At 43.6% G+C, this 15,835-nt stretch overlaps 1 protein-coding gene across 2 annotated transcripts in view; it reads left to right on the plus strand.

The window, feature by feature from the left end:
- The first annotated feature begins 238 nt into the window (after nt 1–238).
- The window catches only part of CSGALNACT2 (chondroitin sulfate N-acetylgalactosaminyltransferase 2), a 31,145-nt gene continuing 15,548 nt past the window's right edge, over nt 239–15,835 (plus strand). Inside the window, exons 1-2 of one of the 2 annotated variants that reach the window (XM_033148742.1) lie at nt 239–258; nt 12,133–13,370. In XM_033148742.1, coding sequence (XP_033004633.1) covers nt 12,713–13,370 — 658 coding nt within the window. In that variant the 5' untranslated portion in view covers nt 239–258; nt 12,133–12,712. Of the gene's footprint in view, nt 259–732; nt 770–12,132; nt 13,371–15,835 lie in introns of those variants that run through there. The other variant, XM_033148741.1, reaches the window with a different exon arrangement.

Raw genomic sequence — 15,835 nt, forward strand, 5'->3', positions numbered from 1 at the left:
TTATGTGGAACGCTTCCAACACTCGGCGACGTGCCGCTTGTCGCTATTGCTAAAGAGCAACAGCAGAAGCGAAGTACAGTACTTTTTTGAAATGGGAGGCGTGAGGAGCGCGCCCACCCACACCCCGCGGAGATGAGGCGGAGAAGGGACGGTGCTCCTCTCGAGGCGACAGCCGCCGCTTCAGCCTGGGCTGGGATGGCGAAACTAGGGGCGCGCGCCGACGCCTCTCCGCGCAAAGGGACGCGCGCGAATTGTGAGGTAATTTTTTGCGTTGTGAGGCGAAGCGCCTTTATGCATGCGCGCGCGCGCAGGGAGTTGAAAACGCAGCTGGGGGGGGGCTTTGTCCGCGTCAGCTGCTGGGGTCCCCGTAGGGTGGCGTAGAGAGGAGGGGAGACCCGTCGGTGGGGGTTAGGGCGCCTGCCCCTGTGGCCGCGGGAGGGCGGCTGGCCTCGCCCTCAGAAGGCTCACCCCTCTGCCAGCAAGGGTAGCATGGACAGAAGGAAAGCGAAGTGGCAGCGGCAGCGGCAGCAGCAGCCACCCTCCCCTCCCGCCGGTGCCTATCGCTTTAAGGGGCTGCCGCGGCCGGGAGGAGAGTAGTGGCTGAGGCGCGCCGATGCCGCCTCCTCCGCCTCATTTCCTCGCTCGCTCACAGGAAGTGGGGCCGCTGCTGCGCGGCGCAGCCTGCAGTCCAGCAGCAGCAGCAAGAGAGCTGCTCGTGGAGCCCAGAAAGAAGCAGTAGCAGCAGCAGCAGGAGGGGCTCCGTTTTGGGGTGAGTCTAGCGGGGCGCGCGGGCCACGTTCGCCGGCCTTTCTTACCCCCTTTCTCAGCCTCCCCGTGGCTTCGGCGCATCTGCCCCAAGCAGGTTCTCCCACCCCTTTATTCGCTCCCGGTGCCACGATTGCCGCCCGCCGACCCACCCCCAGCCCCTCCATGACACCCGAACCTAGGCTCGCCAGAGCAGGTCCAGTCCAAAGTCCTTTGCGCACGTAACGAAAACATCTCGCCCACCTCGGCTCGTTGTTGTGCCCGCTCGCCCACCCCCGGTGATGTGTGTGCAGGATGGGTAACAATTCTTGGATACCTACCTACACACCTGCGTGTGTGTGTCTTTTTCTTAAATAAACCCTCCGCCTCGCCGTATCTTAACCCTTTCTCTCCTCCCGCCGCCCCTTTACAGAAGAACCTTTTATTCTTCCTTCCTCAAAAATCCTCTCGGGGCTTCAGGACGCCAAGCCGAAGATCTCTGAATGCAAATCGGGTGAAGCCTTGTAACTCCCCATTCGTGCAGTTTCGTTAGAGTGGTGGAAGGCAACATTCCCCCCACTCCACCTTTCCAGAGCTTACATATCTTGGGGAATAGGGTTTCTGTCATACGAATTACTGGTTTGTCAGTAGGCTATATAGCATCAAGGCTGGTGGTTATTCCGAATAAATTTATATAGGTTAGACTAAGTTGAAATGATAGAAGATAGCCTGGATGGATCAGTGGGTTAGAGCATGGTGCTGATATTGCCATGGTTGCAGGTTCAATCCCTGTACAGGACAGCTGCATATTCCTGCATTGCAGGGGGTTGAACTAGATGACCCTCAGGGTCCCTTCCAATTCTATGATTCTATGTGCAAGATTCTTCGGTTGTCCCCCTTATTCCTATTAATCACAATTGCATTTCTTATCTGTGCCTTATCTTTCCCGGACACGCTTTTCCTAGTCTGTTTTCTTCAAACAACTGCGTAAAATCACACTCCACTCTTGCAAGTTGTCCTATAGCTGCTTCAGTTGCAACCAGAATTTTTCCTCCATGTGCAAAAGCATGCAGTGGAGATCTGTTTCTGTCATAGTAGTTTCATAGGCAAAAGGATAGTTAAAATGTGTTGCAAGACGAGCAGTCCACATGCAATAACTCTGGGCCGTGTTTCTCTCTGTTGCATTGTGGTGTGTGTTCTCTCCCTTCCACCCGTAAATTTATAACTTAGTTCCCTCTATTTTGTGCCTGTTCTTTTCTTCAGATATCTCTTCTCATTTAGATACAGAAAGAGGGAAAACTCATTATTTATTCAGTTCCCTTACAGAGTAAGCTGTTTTGTAAGCAGTGGTTTATCCCATGCAGTCTGGAAGGCTGTGGGTGGTAAGTGGATGGTGTGCTAGACAGTATTTAGCATGTGTTTCTCTCAAGATGGGTGCTCTGTTAATGAACTGAGGGATTTTTTTTTACTAGCGACAATCGATCACTCATATTTCCTGTAAAAAAAAAATTAATGGTATGCAGAACTGGTAGACCTTTACATGTTGCTGGACTTGAATTTTCATTAGCCCAGCCAGCATGACCAATGGTCAGGGATGGGAGGTATAGTCCAGCAACATCTTCGAAGGATTCCCCATTCCTGGTGCAGAGGAGCAAGTAGATAAATTACTCCTTTCATTTTATTTTGTTGGATGCTCCTCTTTCAAGTTTGAGAGAAGAACCAACTGAGGTGTTCCAAACTGTGTTACAGAACTGGTCATGGCTACGAAGCTGAACCATGAATCAGTAAGTCTCTGTTTCATATTTTGCCTCTGCCATGAACTCGTAGCCTCAAGCAAGTCACAGCCACTTTCTCTGGAATACAGAGATAGTACTGACCTAATTTTACAGGGTGGTTGCAAGTTTAACATTAAAACATGTCATATTGGGAAAGCACACAGTAAATTGGCAGGATGTTTCAGTATCATGGGAGGTGAGAAGTGCATGAATTGCTGTAGCCTTAAGCAAAGCCAACTTGCATTGTTGTGACACAGTGCTGAAATCATCTGGCACCAGTTGAATTAAATTATATTGGTGTTTACCGTAGGAATGGTGAGGTGAAGTTGGTACTCACTTGAGATTCAACCCTTTGGTGCTTTTCCAGATAGAAGAACCCTTATGTAGCATAGCTACTTAAGAGTGCATCCAGATCTTGGTACATGTCATTGGAGGGGGGCAAATCAGTTCCGGTGTCCCATTGCCCCTGTTCAAATGTAGTGATCCCATAGTGACTGATGTCTGGATTACGATTGCTCCCCTGACCCACATCCCTTCTTTTCTTGGTTCTAGGCAGAAAAAAAAGTTAAAGCATGTTGATTCATTCTTTTGTAATGTCTGACTATCTCATCAGAGATGGAACTAAACCATAGGATATGTGGGAAGTTATGAAACCAAGGGTATCTATTAGCCCTGCATGAGTCTTGCTGGTCTTATCTGGCACAAACTAAAAGAGAACACCAGATATGAATTGTGGTTCTTGGCTTTAGGCTGCATTCTTTTTCCCCCTTTTTAAAAAAAACATATTTAAAATATGCAGAATCATCACAAAACACAGATTTCTGGTGCTTTAGAGAGTATTCATACCTAGATTCTACACCAGGGGTCCTCAAACTATGGTCTGCGGGCCAGATCTGGTCTGCCTGAGTCCTGAACCAGGCCCACCCGGCAAATACAGAACCCACCGCGTCCACCCCTTTTCCTTTTCCCGCGGAGAGGCTCTAAGCGAATGCTTGGCGCACACAAAAAGGGAAGCAGCGAAAAGTAGCAACAATTCCATCCCCGGCGTTCCAGAAGGCTCCTTGGTATTCTGAAATGAGATCTGTTCCAGAGCTCTGGTCGGATTCCGAGGTTTTCTCAACCGGAGGTGCTTGTTCTGTGCATGTGCACGGTGTGGTAGAGCGGTTCTGCGCATGCGTGTGTGGCAAAACCTGGAAAAATACTTCCAGGTTTGCCGCATTATTATTCCAAAGGATACATAACCAGAGGTGCGTGTAAGTAGAGGTACCACTGTATGTGCAGTGTACATAGGAATTTGTTCATATTTTTTTCAAACTATAGTCTGGCCCCCAACAGTGTCTGAGGGACAGTGAACTGGCCCCCTGTATAAAAAGTTTGAGGACCCCTGTTCTACACCATATGAAGCACCATGTCACAATTTTCCTGTTTCTTTTAAAACATATTGGTGATCTCATTTGGTTAAGGAAAATATGTTCATGAAATCATCAGTACAACTGGCAGATGTCTACTCTTAGGGTGGGTTAAATATTTGTTCCCATCTGTCCTTGCTTTGGTTGAAGAAAAAATTACTGGGGAAAAAGTTGCATAGAAAGCTGGTCACTTGAAATCGTGTGGGCATGGAAACTGTTGCTTTGTAAAGAGAGCCAAAATCTTGGCTATCATTCTTTCTCACATAAAGCCTCTGTTGCACTGCTGGAATGGGAAGGAAAGTGCTTAGAGTGATCAGGTATTCGTGTTTGTCTTTTGATTATAGTTAAGGGACTGGATTGTGTGCTTCAAGCCTATGCATGTAAACTATAAGCACCTTTAAAGACCATGAAAAGGTAAAGGGACCCCTAACTGTTAGGTCCAGTCGTGGACGACTTTGGGGTTGCGGCACTCATCTCGCTTTATTGGTCGAGGGAGCTGGCGTACAGCTTCCAGGTCATGTGGCCAGCATGACTAAGCCGCTTCTGTTGAACCAGAGCAGCGCACGGAAATGCCGTTTACCTTCCCGCCAGAGTGGTACCTATTTATCTACTTGCACTTTCACATGCTTTCGAACTGCTAGGTGGGCAGGAGCAGGGACCGAGCAACGGGAGCTTTCACCCTATTGCGGGGATTCAAACTGCTGACCTTCTGATCGGCAAGCCCTAGGCTCTGTGGTTTAGACCACAGTGCCACCTGCATCCCATCTGTCCGTAGAATCATAGAAATACAGAGTTGGATCCCAATGTTCATCTAGTCCAATCCCCTGCAATGCAGGAATCTTGCGCTGGGTGGGCTCGAACCACCAACTTCTGGTTTACAGCTACACAGTGATTCATTGTGCCACAGAGTTACAGGGGAGCTCTGGTAGCTAAGGTAATCAAATTTCTCGTTGGTTAGGTGTACTGTTTTTCACACACACACACACACCGCTCTTTTTTTTTGCTTTAGACAGAATAATTTGCCCTGGTTGCTGTCCAGCATTTGAAAGTAGCCGGGTGCCAGTTGCATTTTGCTTCCATGAACTGAACCATATCCAGCCATGGTTCACATCAATGCATGTGTGTCCCAAACCATGGTTAACAACAGCACAATCTTTCTTGTAAGCGGAACGAAAATTTGTCATTCTGTGTCCCACTTCTGACCCCTCAACCATGGTTAAAAGCTAAAGACAGTTGTTCCTATGCCAGCTCCAAGTATTCATTTGCAAATAGTATTCAGTACAGTAGTTACCTATGCTGCACGTAAAAGTAAGAAAATTCAATTTACTGACATGGTGAATAAAAGATACTATTTCTAGAGATATATGTGTGGGGTTGCGCATTGCTGTTTAATAGAAACTGCATGTGCTTTCATTTACTGTATGTTAATTTCACAAAGAATCTTCCATGTATTTATGGCAAATGTGTTAACTTTTAACTTAAAATATCATTATTTTTTCTAATTGCTCTTGGGTACTCCAGTATTGACAATAGAAACACTCCTACTTTTCTTAGTTTACCTCTCATGGATATATTCAAAGAAAGTTTGCTGCAACAAAGATTAAGGCTGCTTTATGGCTGAGAATCTAAAAAGACAAGTAGGAGAACTCAAGTTTTGTTTTCATGTCATATTGTATGACTGTTGAAGTCTCTGCTGCAACACTCTGTGTGAAATGCTAGACACTTGCAATGTGAACGAGTTAGATACAATGTCGGAACTATTTGACTAGCTGAATGTTGAGTAATTCAACAGTTCTTGACTGTGGAAATTTTGTTGCATTGATGTGTCCTAATCTCGGTGTAGCTTTTAACTGCACTGCTGTAAAATAACCTGGAAGTGCTGTTATTTTCTTTGCTACTTTAAAATCTGCTGATCTTCTAATTGCATTTTATATTTCGGTCCCGACCCTGAAGGAGTTAGGTCAGGGGTAGGCAACCTAAGGCCCGGGGGCTGGATGCGGCCCAATCGCCTTCTCAATCTGGCCCGCAGTCCGGGAATCAGCGTGTTTTTACATGAGTAGAATGTGTCCTTTTATTTAAAATGCATCTCTGGGTTATTTGTGGGGCCTGTCTGATGTTTTTACATGAGCAGAATGGTGTGCTTTTATTTAAAATGCATCTCTGGGTTATTTGTGGGGCATAGGAATTCGTTCATTATATTTTTCTTCAAAATATAGTCCGGCCCACCACATGGTCTGAGGGACGGTGAACCGGCCCACGGCTGAAAAAGGTTGCTGACCCCTGAGTTAGGTGTTCTGGAGATGACTGCTCCAGGGTAATGTTGCAGCACAGATGTCAAATATCATACTATTGTATATAAAGTAATGACTTTGTGTGCAGATAATGATGATGGTGAAGTATTCTTGGCGTTTGGTGCTATTTTTTAAGAAATTAATTTAATGCAACTGAGTGATAGGAGTAGCCATTTGTGCAAAGGGCTTAATGAGCCATTTGTGCAAAGGGCTTAATGAGACATACATGTACATAATACTGAAAAAGTCTTTACAGTCAGTTTATATGTTGAAAAACTGAGGTCTGCAGTCTGACCTCAAATGTTTCATAACTAAACCGATTTCCATCTTATCCACACAGGCTTGGGGCAGGTGAGCCTTAACTGTATAAAAATAATAGTGACACAGGTAGAGAAAAAAGTCTACCGTCCCATCTGTGATGGGCATGAGGTTGAGAGAGGATTTTAAAACCTGCTCTGTTGCAATTTGATTCTACTCCTCGTCTCACAGGTTTCCCCTTCTTGAGGGTGACTGCAATTGAAGAAGAGAAAAAAAATGTTCAGTTTCCTTGTAGTTGCAGCTTATTGCCCCTCACGCTACTGCGCTGGATGAGAAGAGTGGCGTAGGGGAAGAAGGGTGTTTAAACATGGTGGCTTTCTGAAAACTCTTTCCTCCCCTAGCTTATAGGCAGAATAGCCCTAAATTTGCATGATGGGAAGGTTGAAGTGACAGATTGTCCATCATTTCCAAAGGTAGTAGTAGGATGATGTTTTCCTTTTTTGAACAGGTGGAATCTGTGTCTTCAAAATCCTCCAAACTGAAACCAAGCAGGTCCAAGGCTGGCCCCAGAACACCCCATTTCAGGTCCTCCCACCAGAAAACCCACCTGTGCTCACCAAGCATTCAGTGGGCTTAGTGAGGGCCTCCCCCCCAGGTGTGTCTTGCTACCAAAACTCATCTCTGTGAGCAGAGGGGCACCTCCACCCTGTTCAATGCCCTCTGGATTAGGCCTCATTTATTTGGCACATATATAGGCAATAGGCATGAGCACTAGGCTCTCAGGCAGGCACACACCTTAATACAATGTGAACAAATGCAGTAAAAATACAGATTAAAACAATGGAAGTAGAAAGCAGCAGGCCAAGAGCAGATGATAAAACTCAGCAGAAGACTGAGAAACAGTGAAACCAGCTGGTTACCATACTGGAATGCCTGGACAAATAACAAAGTATTTCACTGATGTTGGAATCGTATTTGAAAACTACTCTTCTGATGACAGAGGGGCTTGTGTAAGTGAGCATCTGACAATGACTAATGGTCAGACAGGAACATGTGGTTGAAGTCAGCCCCCTCTTGTACGTAACAACTTGTGCTTTGAATTGCGCCTGAAAATGGACCAGCAACAAATGTCGCTGTTTAACTACGTGGGAGAAACTTTGTAAAGGGCAATGCCAGTTCAAAATGCAACAGGTGCTTCTGTGAAGTCTTCAAAGGCAGCCCATGTAGTTGGCCAATCTAGTCAAACTAGTCATCTAGAGGTTACCACGCCATGGATAATGGTCAACAGGTTTTCTCTCTCCCAGGGGGTGGGGAATCGCAGCTGATGCACTAATCCATGGGTAGGCAAACTAAGGCCCAGGGGCCGGATCTGGCCCAATCACCTTCGAAATCCGGCCCGCAGACAGGCCGGGAATCAGCATGTTTTTGCATGAGTAGAATGTGTCCTTTTATTTAAAATGGATCTCTGGGTTATTTGTGGGGCCTGTCTGGTGTTCTTACATTAGTAGAATGTCTGCTTTTATTTAAAATGCATCTTTGGGTTATTTGTGAGGCATAGGAATTCGTTCTTTTTTTCTTTTTTTCCCCAAAATATAGTGCGGACCCCCACAAGGTCTGAGGGACAATAGACCAGCCCCCTGCTGAAAAAAAATTCCGACCCCTGCTAATCATAGCTGAATTCTATTGGAATTGAAAAACTGTGTTTTAAGATCTTCAAATTTTTGTTTCAGATAATAAAATTTAGTGTTTCGAATAGAGTTATATGGCACTATGGAGTGTGATACAGCATGGCTGCTTAATCAACACCTGCTCCCATTGCAGACTTTGTGTGTACTGTCTTGCTATGGCATGAATAAGGTAGGGTTGGCTACTGTGAGCTTGGCATTGGTAACTTCAAGACTGGACTACTGCAATGTGCTCTATGTGGGGCTTCCCTTGGGCTTTACCTAGAAGATCCAGGTGGTACAGAATGCAGCAGCTAATTTGTTGATTCGGGTATCCTAACAACACCAAATAACAGCTTTGCTGGAAAGGCTGCACTGGTTATAATGGCTCTCTGTTTCTGGAATGCTCTCCCCAGGGAGGTTCACTTGGTGCCTTCATTATACACCTTTAGGCACCAGGCAAAAGTGTTTCTCCTTAACCAGGCCTTTGGCTGATTGACACCCAGTGCCCTTTTGCTGTGCTCCTCAGATGGCGTACTGCTGGGAGCAACTATATGCCCCCGAGGTGCACTTAGCCTGTCCTGGAAACTGGATTTTCAATGTTGTAGCTCCAGCCTTCTGGTATTATTTACCAGCCAAAACTAGAAAGGCACCTAGCAAGATGATGCTTAGGTGTCTACTGAAGACGTTTCTGTTCAGGAAGGCTTTCACTGGGGTCTCTCTCCTAACAAACCTACTTTTCTATGAATGGAGAGTGTATGTTGGCTTGTTCTTGGGGATAATTGAACATGTAGCTGCCAGCTCCCAAAAACCTACATTCTGCTGCGGTTGATTGAAAAAAATGGGCCCAGTGTTGGAGTAGGCAAGATGAAGCTTTTTTAAAACTTCTCATAGCTGAGGCATTATTTTTCTCAAGTAAAAATCTTATTCTGTGATGGTACAAACTCCATGCTGTCTGGGGGCACCCACCCGCTGTGCTTCTGTGTGCATTCCTGGCACCTCTTTGGGATGGCTTATTTTGCTGTGCTTCTGTATCAAGAGTGAATTATTTAGTTTCACTCAATGGCAGAGGCATAACAGTATTACAAGCCCCTAGCAATGGTTGATTAGAAGGGGACAAGGCTAGAGCAGTGAATGAAGCAGTGAAAGCAGCAAACAGCCATTTATGAAGGCAAACATTTTTTGGGTGTGTGTGTTCAGCTGAGTCTTGAATTTATTTTTAAGTCTCATGTCATGACCACTATTAGTGGGTCTTGGCAAAGATGTTTACTGTTTACAAAGTTTACTGCGGATTCATAGTTAATAAAGTGAGGGTTGCTGGAATAGTAGCAGAGGATAAGTTGTTAAGGCATTTGAAAGGAGGTTCAGTCAGTGCAGTAGGGAAGGATGAAGTGATATAGCTTCATGTCAAATTAGGACAGACTCCGTTTAACCTGTGGCCTGTTCATTATCTTCATAACCACACTTGCCACCTTTAAAAGAACAGAAATAATGAATTCTATGCTCTGCATTCATTGTTGGAGGCAGTATGATTCCGAATACTGTACCAACTCACCCTTACCAGATGACTTTGCAAAATATATGATGAATAAACCAGTGATCTCAAGCCCATAGCGGATTGGGGGAGGGAGTCTGAAAGCTTTTCTAGTAGGTCCCATGAAGATTCATGAAGGCTAACATTTCCTGTGAGTAGAATAAGAATTTTGCTTGAAAAAATGCATCACTTTCCAAATGGCAAAATCAAGGAAAAGTCTGGGAACATTTTTCTCTTGGAGGTAAAATTGCTGATGATCTTGAACTGAGTCAGATAACCACAGAACGATGAAGCCAAAGGACCATTTCGTAGCCTACAAAAAAACCTTAAGATAGTTTTGGGAAATGAAGTTTCCATATGTATCAGAAGGAAATATTCAATCGCACCAGTATTATGATAGAAGTGTTTGGCTGTCTAACAGAAGCCATTATTAATTTTGTCTGGCTTACCTTTGCTTTAGAGTATGTGAGATTCTTTTACAAGAAGTGGTTATCTTAGCCATAAGTAGTTGCCATTTTTTTGTCTTGCATTTTGTGGGAATTGTACTAATAAAATGCCCATAACAGGCCATCAGGGGATGCTGGTTTAAAACTTGGGACATCAAAGAGCTGAGTCTTGGGCATAACTGGTGAGCTGTCTGGGTCTTTGTGTGCTTAGAGTAGGTCTCATAAGAAGAATCAGCCTCAGCTGAGAGCCTGATAAAAGATCCTTTGGGTACTGGATCTGTCCCTTGAGCTGCTAGGTTTACAATGCGTATTGGTTTACAGTGCTATTGCATCTGTGTAATCTGCCAAAGTACAGTATTCAGTTTGTTAGATGATGGCTGCCAGCCTTATTCTTCGAGGAAAGGGATACTTGCTTCTCAACTGTGAAGTGTGTTTGAAGGTAGAAGTGACTGGTTAAACAATGCTGTGTTCTTTCGCTGTTCTTATATGTCAATAAGCAGAATGCTGTTGTCAAAAGGATGTTCTCTCATGGTCAAGAAAGCAAACTTATGCTGCGATGGTTTCCGCAGAAAGTCAATGGATTGTTTCTACGTTGCTATTGTTAGCCTAGTCTGTGCTTGAGGTTTAAATGGACTGAGCTTGCTTGTTTCTGTTCATTCTACTCGGATATGAATATTTTACAGCCTTCAGTTAACTAGTGGTAATGCATACAATTTCAGACTTACATGCCTTAAATAAATCTATTCCAGAACAAAATCTGATTTTCATGAATACTTATGCCTTAGCAGACTAAGAATGTTCTGAACAGAAATTTTTTTTTGGTTAAATATTTGAAAGTGGGTTTAAGCCCTGCTGCTGCATTCCTTCTCCCAAAATTTGGAATTTCTCTACATGACCCCTAAATCTGCTCTGTCTTCTTTCACTCCCCCTTAAACTTGTTATAATAAATATGTTTTAAAGTCCTTGGACTAGCAGAACTGATTAGTTAGATGCAGCCCATAGAGATTGGAAGCTGGGTTTGTGTGTGTGTGAGAGTGTGATACTTTTCTCCTTGTTTGGTACATAATGATGTGTTTTGTTTCTTGCATCTTGATTCACCACATCTGGACTCTAGTCAGTGACTTGAAGATACACCTGGTGTTAGTCACTTCAGTATACATGTAGATACTAATTTATAATTTTATTTGACTCTTCCCTACGCCCAAAACACTCTTCCTGGTGAAAAGGCCTTAATACTCTGACAGGTCTTCGGACTCGGAGATAGGCATTTGACAATTGCAGAGGAGCTATTGTTAATATATCTCTACAGTGCTTTTAGCACTTTGCATAGGGGTAGTTTTGTTAAGAGGTTCTGCTGAGACTGTTTTAGGATTGTGGGAGGGTTGGTCTTTACCTACCTGCAGTTATGTAAGTCATGCAAGTTGGAAGGCAACCCCCATAGTTTGTTGTTTGAGAACCATAAAGCCCCTCTCAAAATACAAGCGCACATTCTAATATTTTTGGAATTCTAAACCTCATATTTGACCGTCCATTTTTTTTACCTGAAAAAAACTACAGGTTTTCTGTGCACCCTTTTCAGAAGAAGGTAGATGTTCCTGCATGGTGGCAGAAAATATAATTGGAAGTAGGAGTTAAATTCACTAACTTCTTAACACATTGCCATTTAAATTAAAAAAAAAAAAACTGGTTATGATGCATTCCAGAAATGACAAAAATAGCAGGGGAAAGAATTCTGACAACCACTTATGTAGCTGGAAAAAACCCTGTTTTTTACTAGTCTGTTGGATGAGTCTGTTTCAGACATTTCCACAAGAAGGAAATCACTGGTGTGTAACCCAGTAGAAAGAATTGAAGGTTTACAACCCTCCCCTGTCATGGACCGTCGCAGAAAAATAAATTTTGTGATTCATCATGTCTACATTTTTAGGATATTAAAACTTGCCTTCATGTGTTTTCCAGATGTTTGCCTGTTTTGTAATTCTAACTGAGTGTACTTTTCATTTAATTCTAGGCTCTCCCTTAATTTTGCTGACTCAGATTACAGATTTCCAAGACGGAGGAGAGAGAAGCATAAGCACCAGAGGAAAATATCCTGCAGACTGCCCATGAAAATTACTATTGCTCATATATTTATGGCTCTTACAGGGGTGCGCAGATAGTGAGAAAAAATATTTTTGAAATGCCCCCACGGCTATAAATTGCGAGATTCTTTTGCTTTATAATTATCAGAATTTGATACGTTTTCAACTTGTCCTTGGAATACAGAAGCATAGCAAATTCACTACACCTCCAAGAACGTATGTTTAGACAAATTGCCCTGAAAGTAATGGGGGCTTTATCTGACTGTTTAGACTGTAAATGCTTGCAATGATGGAAGTTGTAGCAATACTGGGATTTGCGATCTCTGCAGTATTGCTTGAGCAAGACAACAGTTGCAAGTTCCCCCCCTTATTTGCCTAACACAAATGGATGTATCAGTAGAAATAGTTTTGGTTCAGCTTACCAACAATTGCTCCTTTCAGAAAATACTAGCAAGACATGACCAAAAACATCAGCTGTTTTAGTTGGAATACAACTTAAGTGCCGTAAGAATGCCTAGAAGAGGCATAATATTTCAAGCCAGAACTCGGTGGCTGTTGGTCGGTCTTGCCTTGCTGTTGAGTTTGTTGCTGTTTATGTACCTCCTTGAATGTGCTCCACAAACGGATGGCAATGGATCACTTCCTGGCATTGTAGGGGAGAGTTTTGGTAAGGAACACTACCAAGCCCTCCTGCAGGAGCAGGAAGAACATTACCAAACCAGAGCTATGAGCCTCAAGCGCCAAATTGCTCAGTTAAAGCAGGAGCTTCAGGAAATGAGTGACAAGTTAAAATTGTTACAGGAGAAGAAAACCCCAAGAGTCAACAGCATGGGCTATCAAGGCACCAAAGAACAAGCACCCAATGATCTCCTGGAATACCTGCATTCTCAAATAGACAAAGCTGAAGTGAGCATGGGGTCCAAGCTGCCTAGTGAATATGGAGTCGTTCCTTTTGAAAGCTTTACTTCCATGAAGGTGTTCCAGCTGGAAATGGGGCTAACACGACACCCAGAGGAGAAACCTGTCAGGAAAGATAAGCGAGATGAATTGGTGGAAGTAATTGAGGCTGGCCTCGAGGTAATCAATAATCCAGATGAAGAAGATGGTCAAGATGAAGATGACGGAATAGGGGAGAGACAGCTTTACAATGAAAATGATTTTATAGAAGGTACTTTATGCATTTTCGAATTCTAGTTCGTAATATGGTAGTCTAAACCAAACGGCAGAATTTGTGAGACAGAAGACCGTCTTTCCCCAACCAGGTAGTCTGTAGATGCTTTGGACTACAATTCCTTTCTGCATATGACCAGGGATGTCAGGAGTTGTAGTCTGAAACATCTGGAGGGTGTAGAAGGTTGCAGTAGGTCATTAAATAACAGGTTTGGGGAATGGCACCATGAAATTGTAAGCCCTGCCCTTGACTTGTGTGTGAATTTCCCTATATATCCTTTCTACCTGCGGAAGCTTCCAACACTGGTTCTCCAAGTGAGTTTACAAGCATAACCAGTTTACTTTAACCTGTGTAGCCTTTGCATCATTACCAAGCCACATAGAGGAACTAAGTGTGTACAAGGTAAGGGCATGCACTTTGCTGTGGCTCACTCCTATCCCCTTAATCCCTATTCATCCCTTCAGACTAAACCAGCCTTGGCTTATAGATATCATGGGAGCTATGCACTTTTCTTTACTGGTAACTGCAATGATATTGGGTGGAATTCAGGGTCATGCTTTGATTAACATTCTGTCTGTGCAAGGCTTGCCAGACAGAATGTTCTCCATTCTCTTGCTCCCATGTGCTGTTCTCAGGATTCTTGCCCCTCCAGAGCCAATTTTTTTTTTTTTTGGGGGGGGGGGTGGAATCCCTGTTGTGCATGTGGAAGACTTCAAACAGGTCTTCCACTACTAACAGGGCTTGTTAGGTGAATCCCACCCATTGCAGTCCTTCTCTTGTAATATTTACTCTGTTGAGTATTTAAGGATCAATGATAACTACAACAGAAATCCAGATACCCTATCAAAGCAGGAAATAGTTACTGGCTTAGTGTGTGATTTATTTATTTATTTATTAAATTTGTATACCACCCTATATACCTTCAGCTCCCCCCCCCCCCTGAAAAAAAACAATTCACATTTTAAAAGGGCATTGGATGTGAATCATGTGAATTGGATGTGAAACATGATGTGTTTCATGTTATGCCCATGTGTGTGTAGAGAAGAAGCATTATATTATTGCTCAAGAAAATGAACAACGGTTAGAACCAGATCATTTGTGTGGTGTAAATCTGCATGAAGCAGTTGGAACGGTGCAGAATGGAATGACAGCTGCCAGCATAAGTAGTCCATTTGAGTGTTAAAAAACGAAACGAAACAAACAAAAACCTTAAATCATTATTCATTTTTGGATCAACTTTTACAATTCCAGATTTATCTGTATTGCTGTTGTTATTTAAAGGAGACTATCAATGACACACTCCCCTGCTTGATGAAAATATGTCATAAGCTTAAACATTTCTGGCCTTTATACTTCTTTTAAAAAAGAAAAGAAGGTAAGGCAGTGTGTCTTGTGTGTGCCATTCTCTCCCCCCCCAAAAAAAATCTGACTGGCCTGAAGTCACAGCATTCTGTTTTGCATGAACAACTTGTGGTGTATCACTGCCATATGTGTTGGACTACCAGGAGCTCAGCAAACCACCTGAGGGTTCCCCCTCCCGGGCTATCATGGTTTAAAAATCAGGGAAATTGTCCAGTAGCTGGTGGATTGCATCTTCTCCAGTGTGCGCCCTGCCAGTTATTGCATATGTATATAATATATTGCTTACTCATTAAGTATTTTGGCATCTGATTTATAGGAGGCCGCTTCATACCATCTCAGAGCATTGATCCATCTAGCTTAGCACTGTGTGCTCCAGAAGTGGGGGAACCGTTTTCAGACAGGGGGAAACAATCCCTTCTCGGCAACCTAATGATTTGTAGGACAAAAGGGAAGGCACTCGCAAATAAAAAGACCATACAGTGTCCTCGGTCACCTTGCAACGATGAGACAAACTCAAAATCCTGCACATAGCAAACTTCTAAAGGAATTATCAAGTGCCCTGGGAATGAAGCAGGAAAAAAAAATAGAAGCCTTTTCTCAGGGGAAGAAAACCTTTGAGAAATTGGGAGGACAGATTTCAGCATAGAATTAAAACCAGGTAAATATTGAAGTACTGTGCAGGGGTTAAGTATCCCCCTCACCCCCATAGACAGCAGCTCCATACTCTTGCCTTCTTCCCCCACCCCTGCCCACTTTCCACCAGTCCAGTAACAGATGACATATTTTTTAAATCACAAGTTGGCAGCAGTACTTCAGTATTTCTCAGGCTGCTGTATAGTCCTATAATCGGGGTAATTAGTTACATGCAGTACTCAGCATTTTTAGAGTAGTCTGGTGGAACACATATTAGCGATCCCAGACTGGGTGTACTTGAAACTTCTCAGTTGAGTTTTTCAAACCAGTACACAGTGTGCCCCAATCGCAGAAAACTGCTGTGACCACCCTTGACTGGCGCATGAAATATTCACTTGTTTAGCAATCTTTGCAGTCAATTATCCTTAGGCTCTAAGAAACTTACAGTGATGGTTTCACTTCACTGC

This window comes from Lacerta agilis, chromosome 5 (genome assembly GCF_009819535.1).
Source record: "Lacerta agilis isolate rLacAgi1 chromosome 5, rLacAgi1.pri, whole genome shotgun sequence".
Taxonomy (NCBI): Eukaryota; Metazoa; Chordata; class Lepidosauria; order Squamata; family Lacertidae; genus Lacerta; species Lacerta agilis.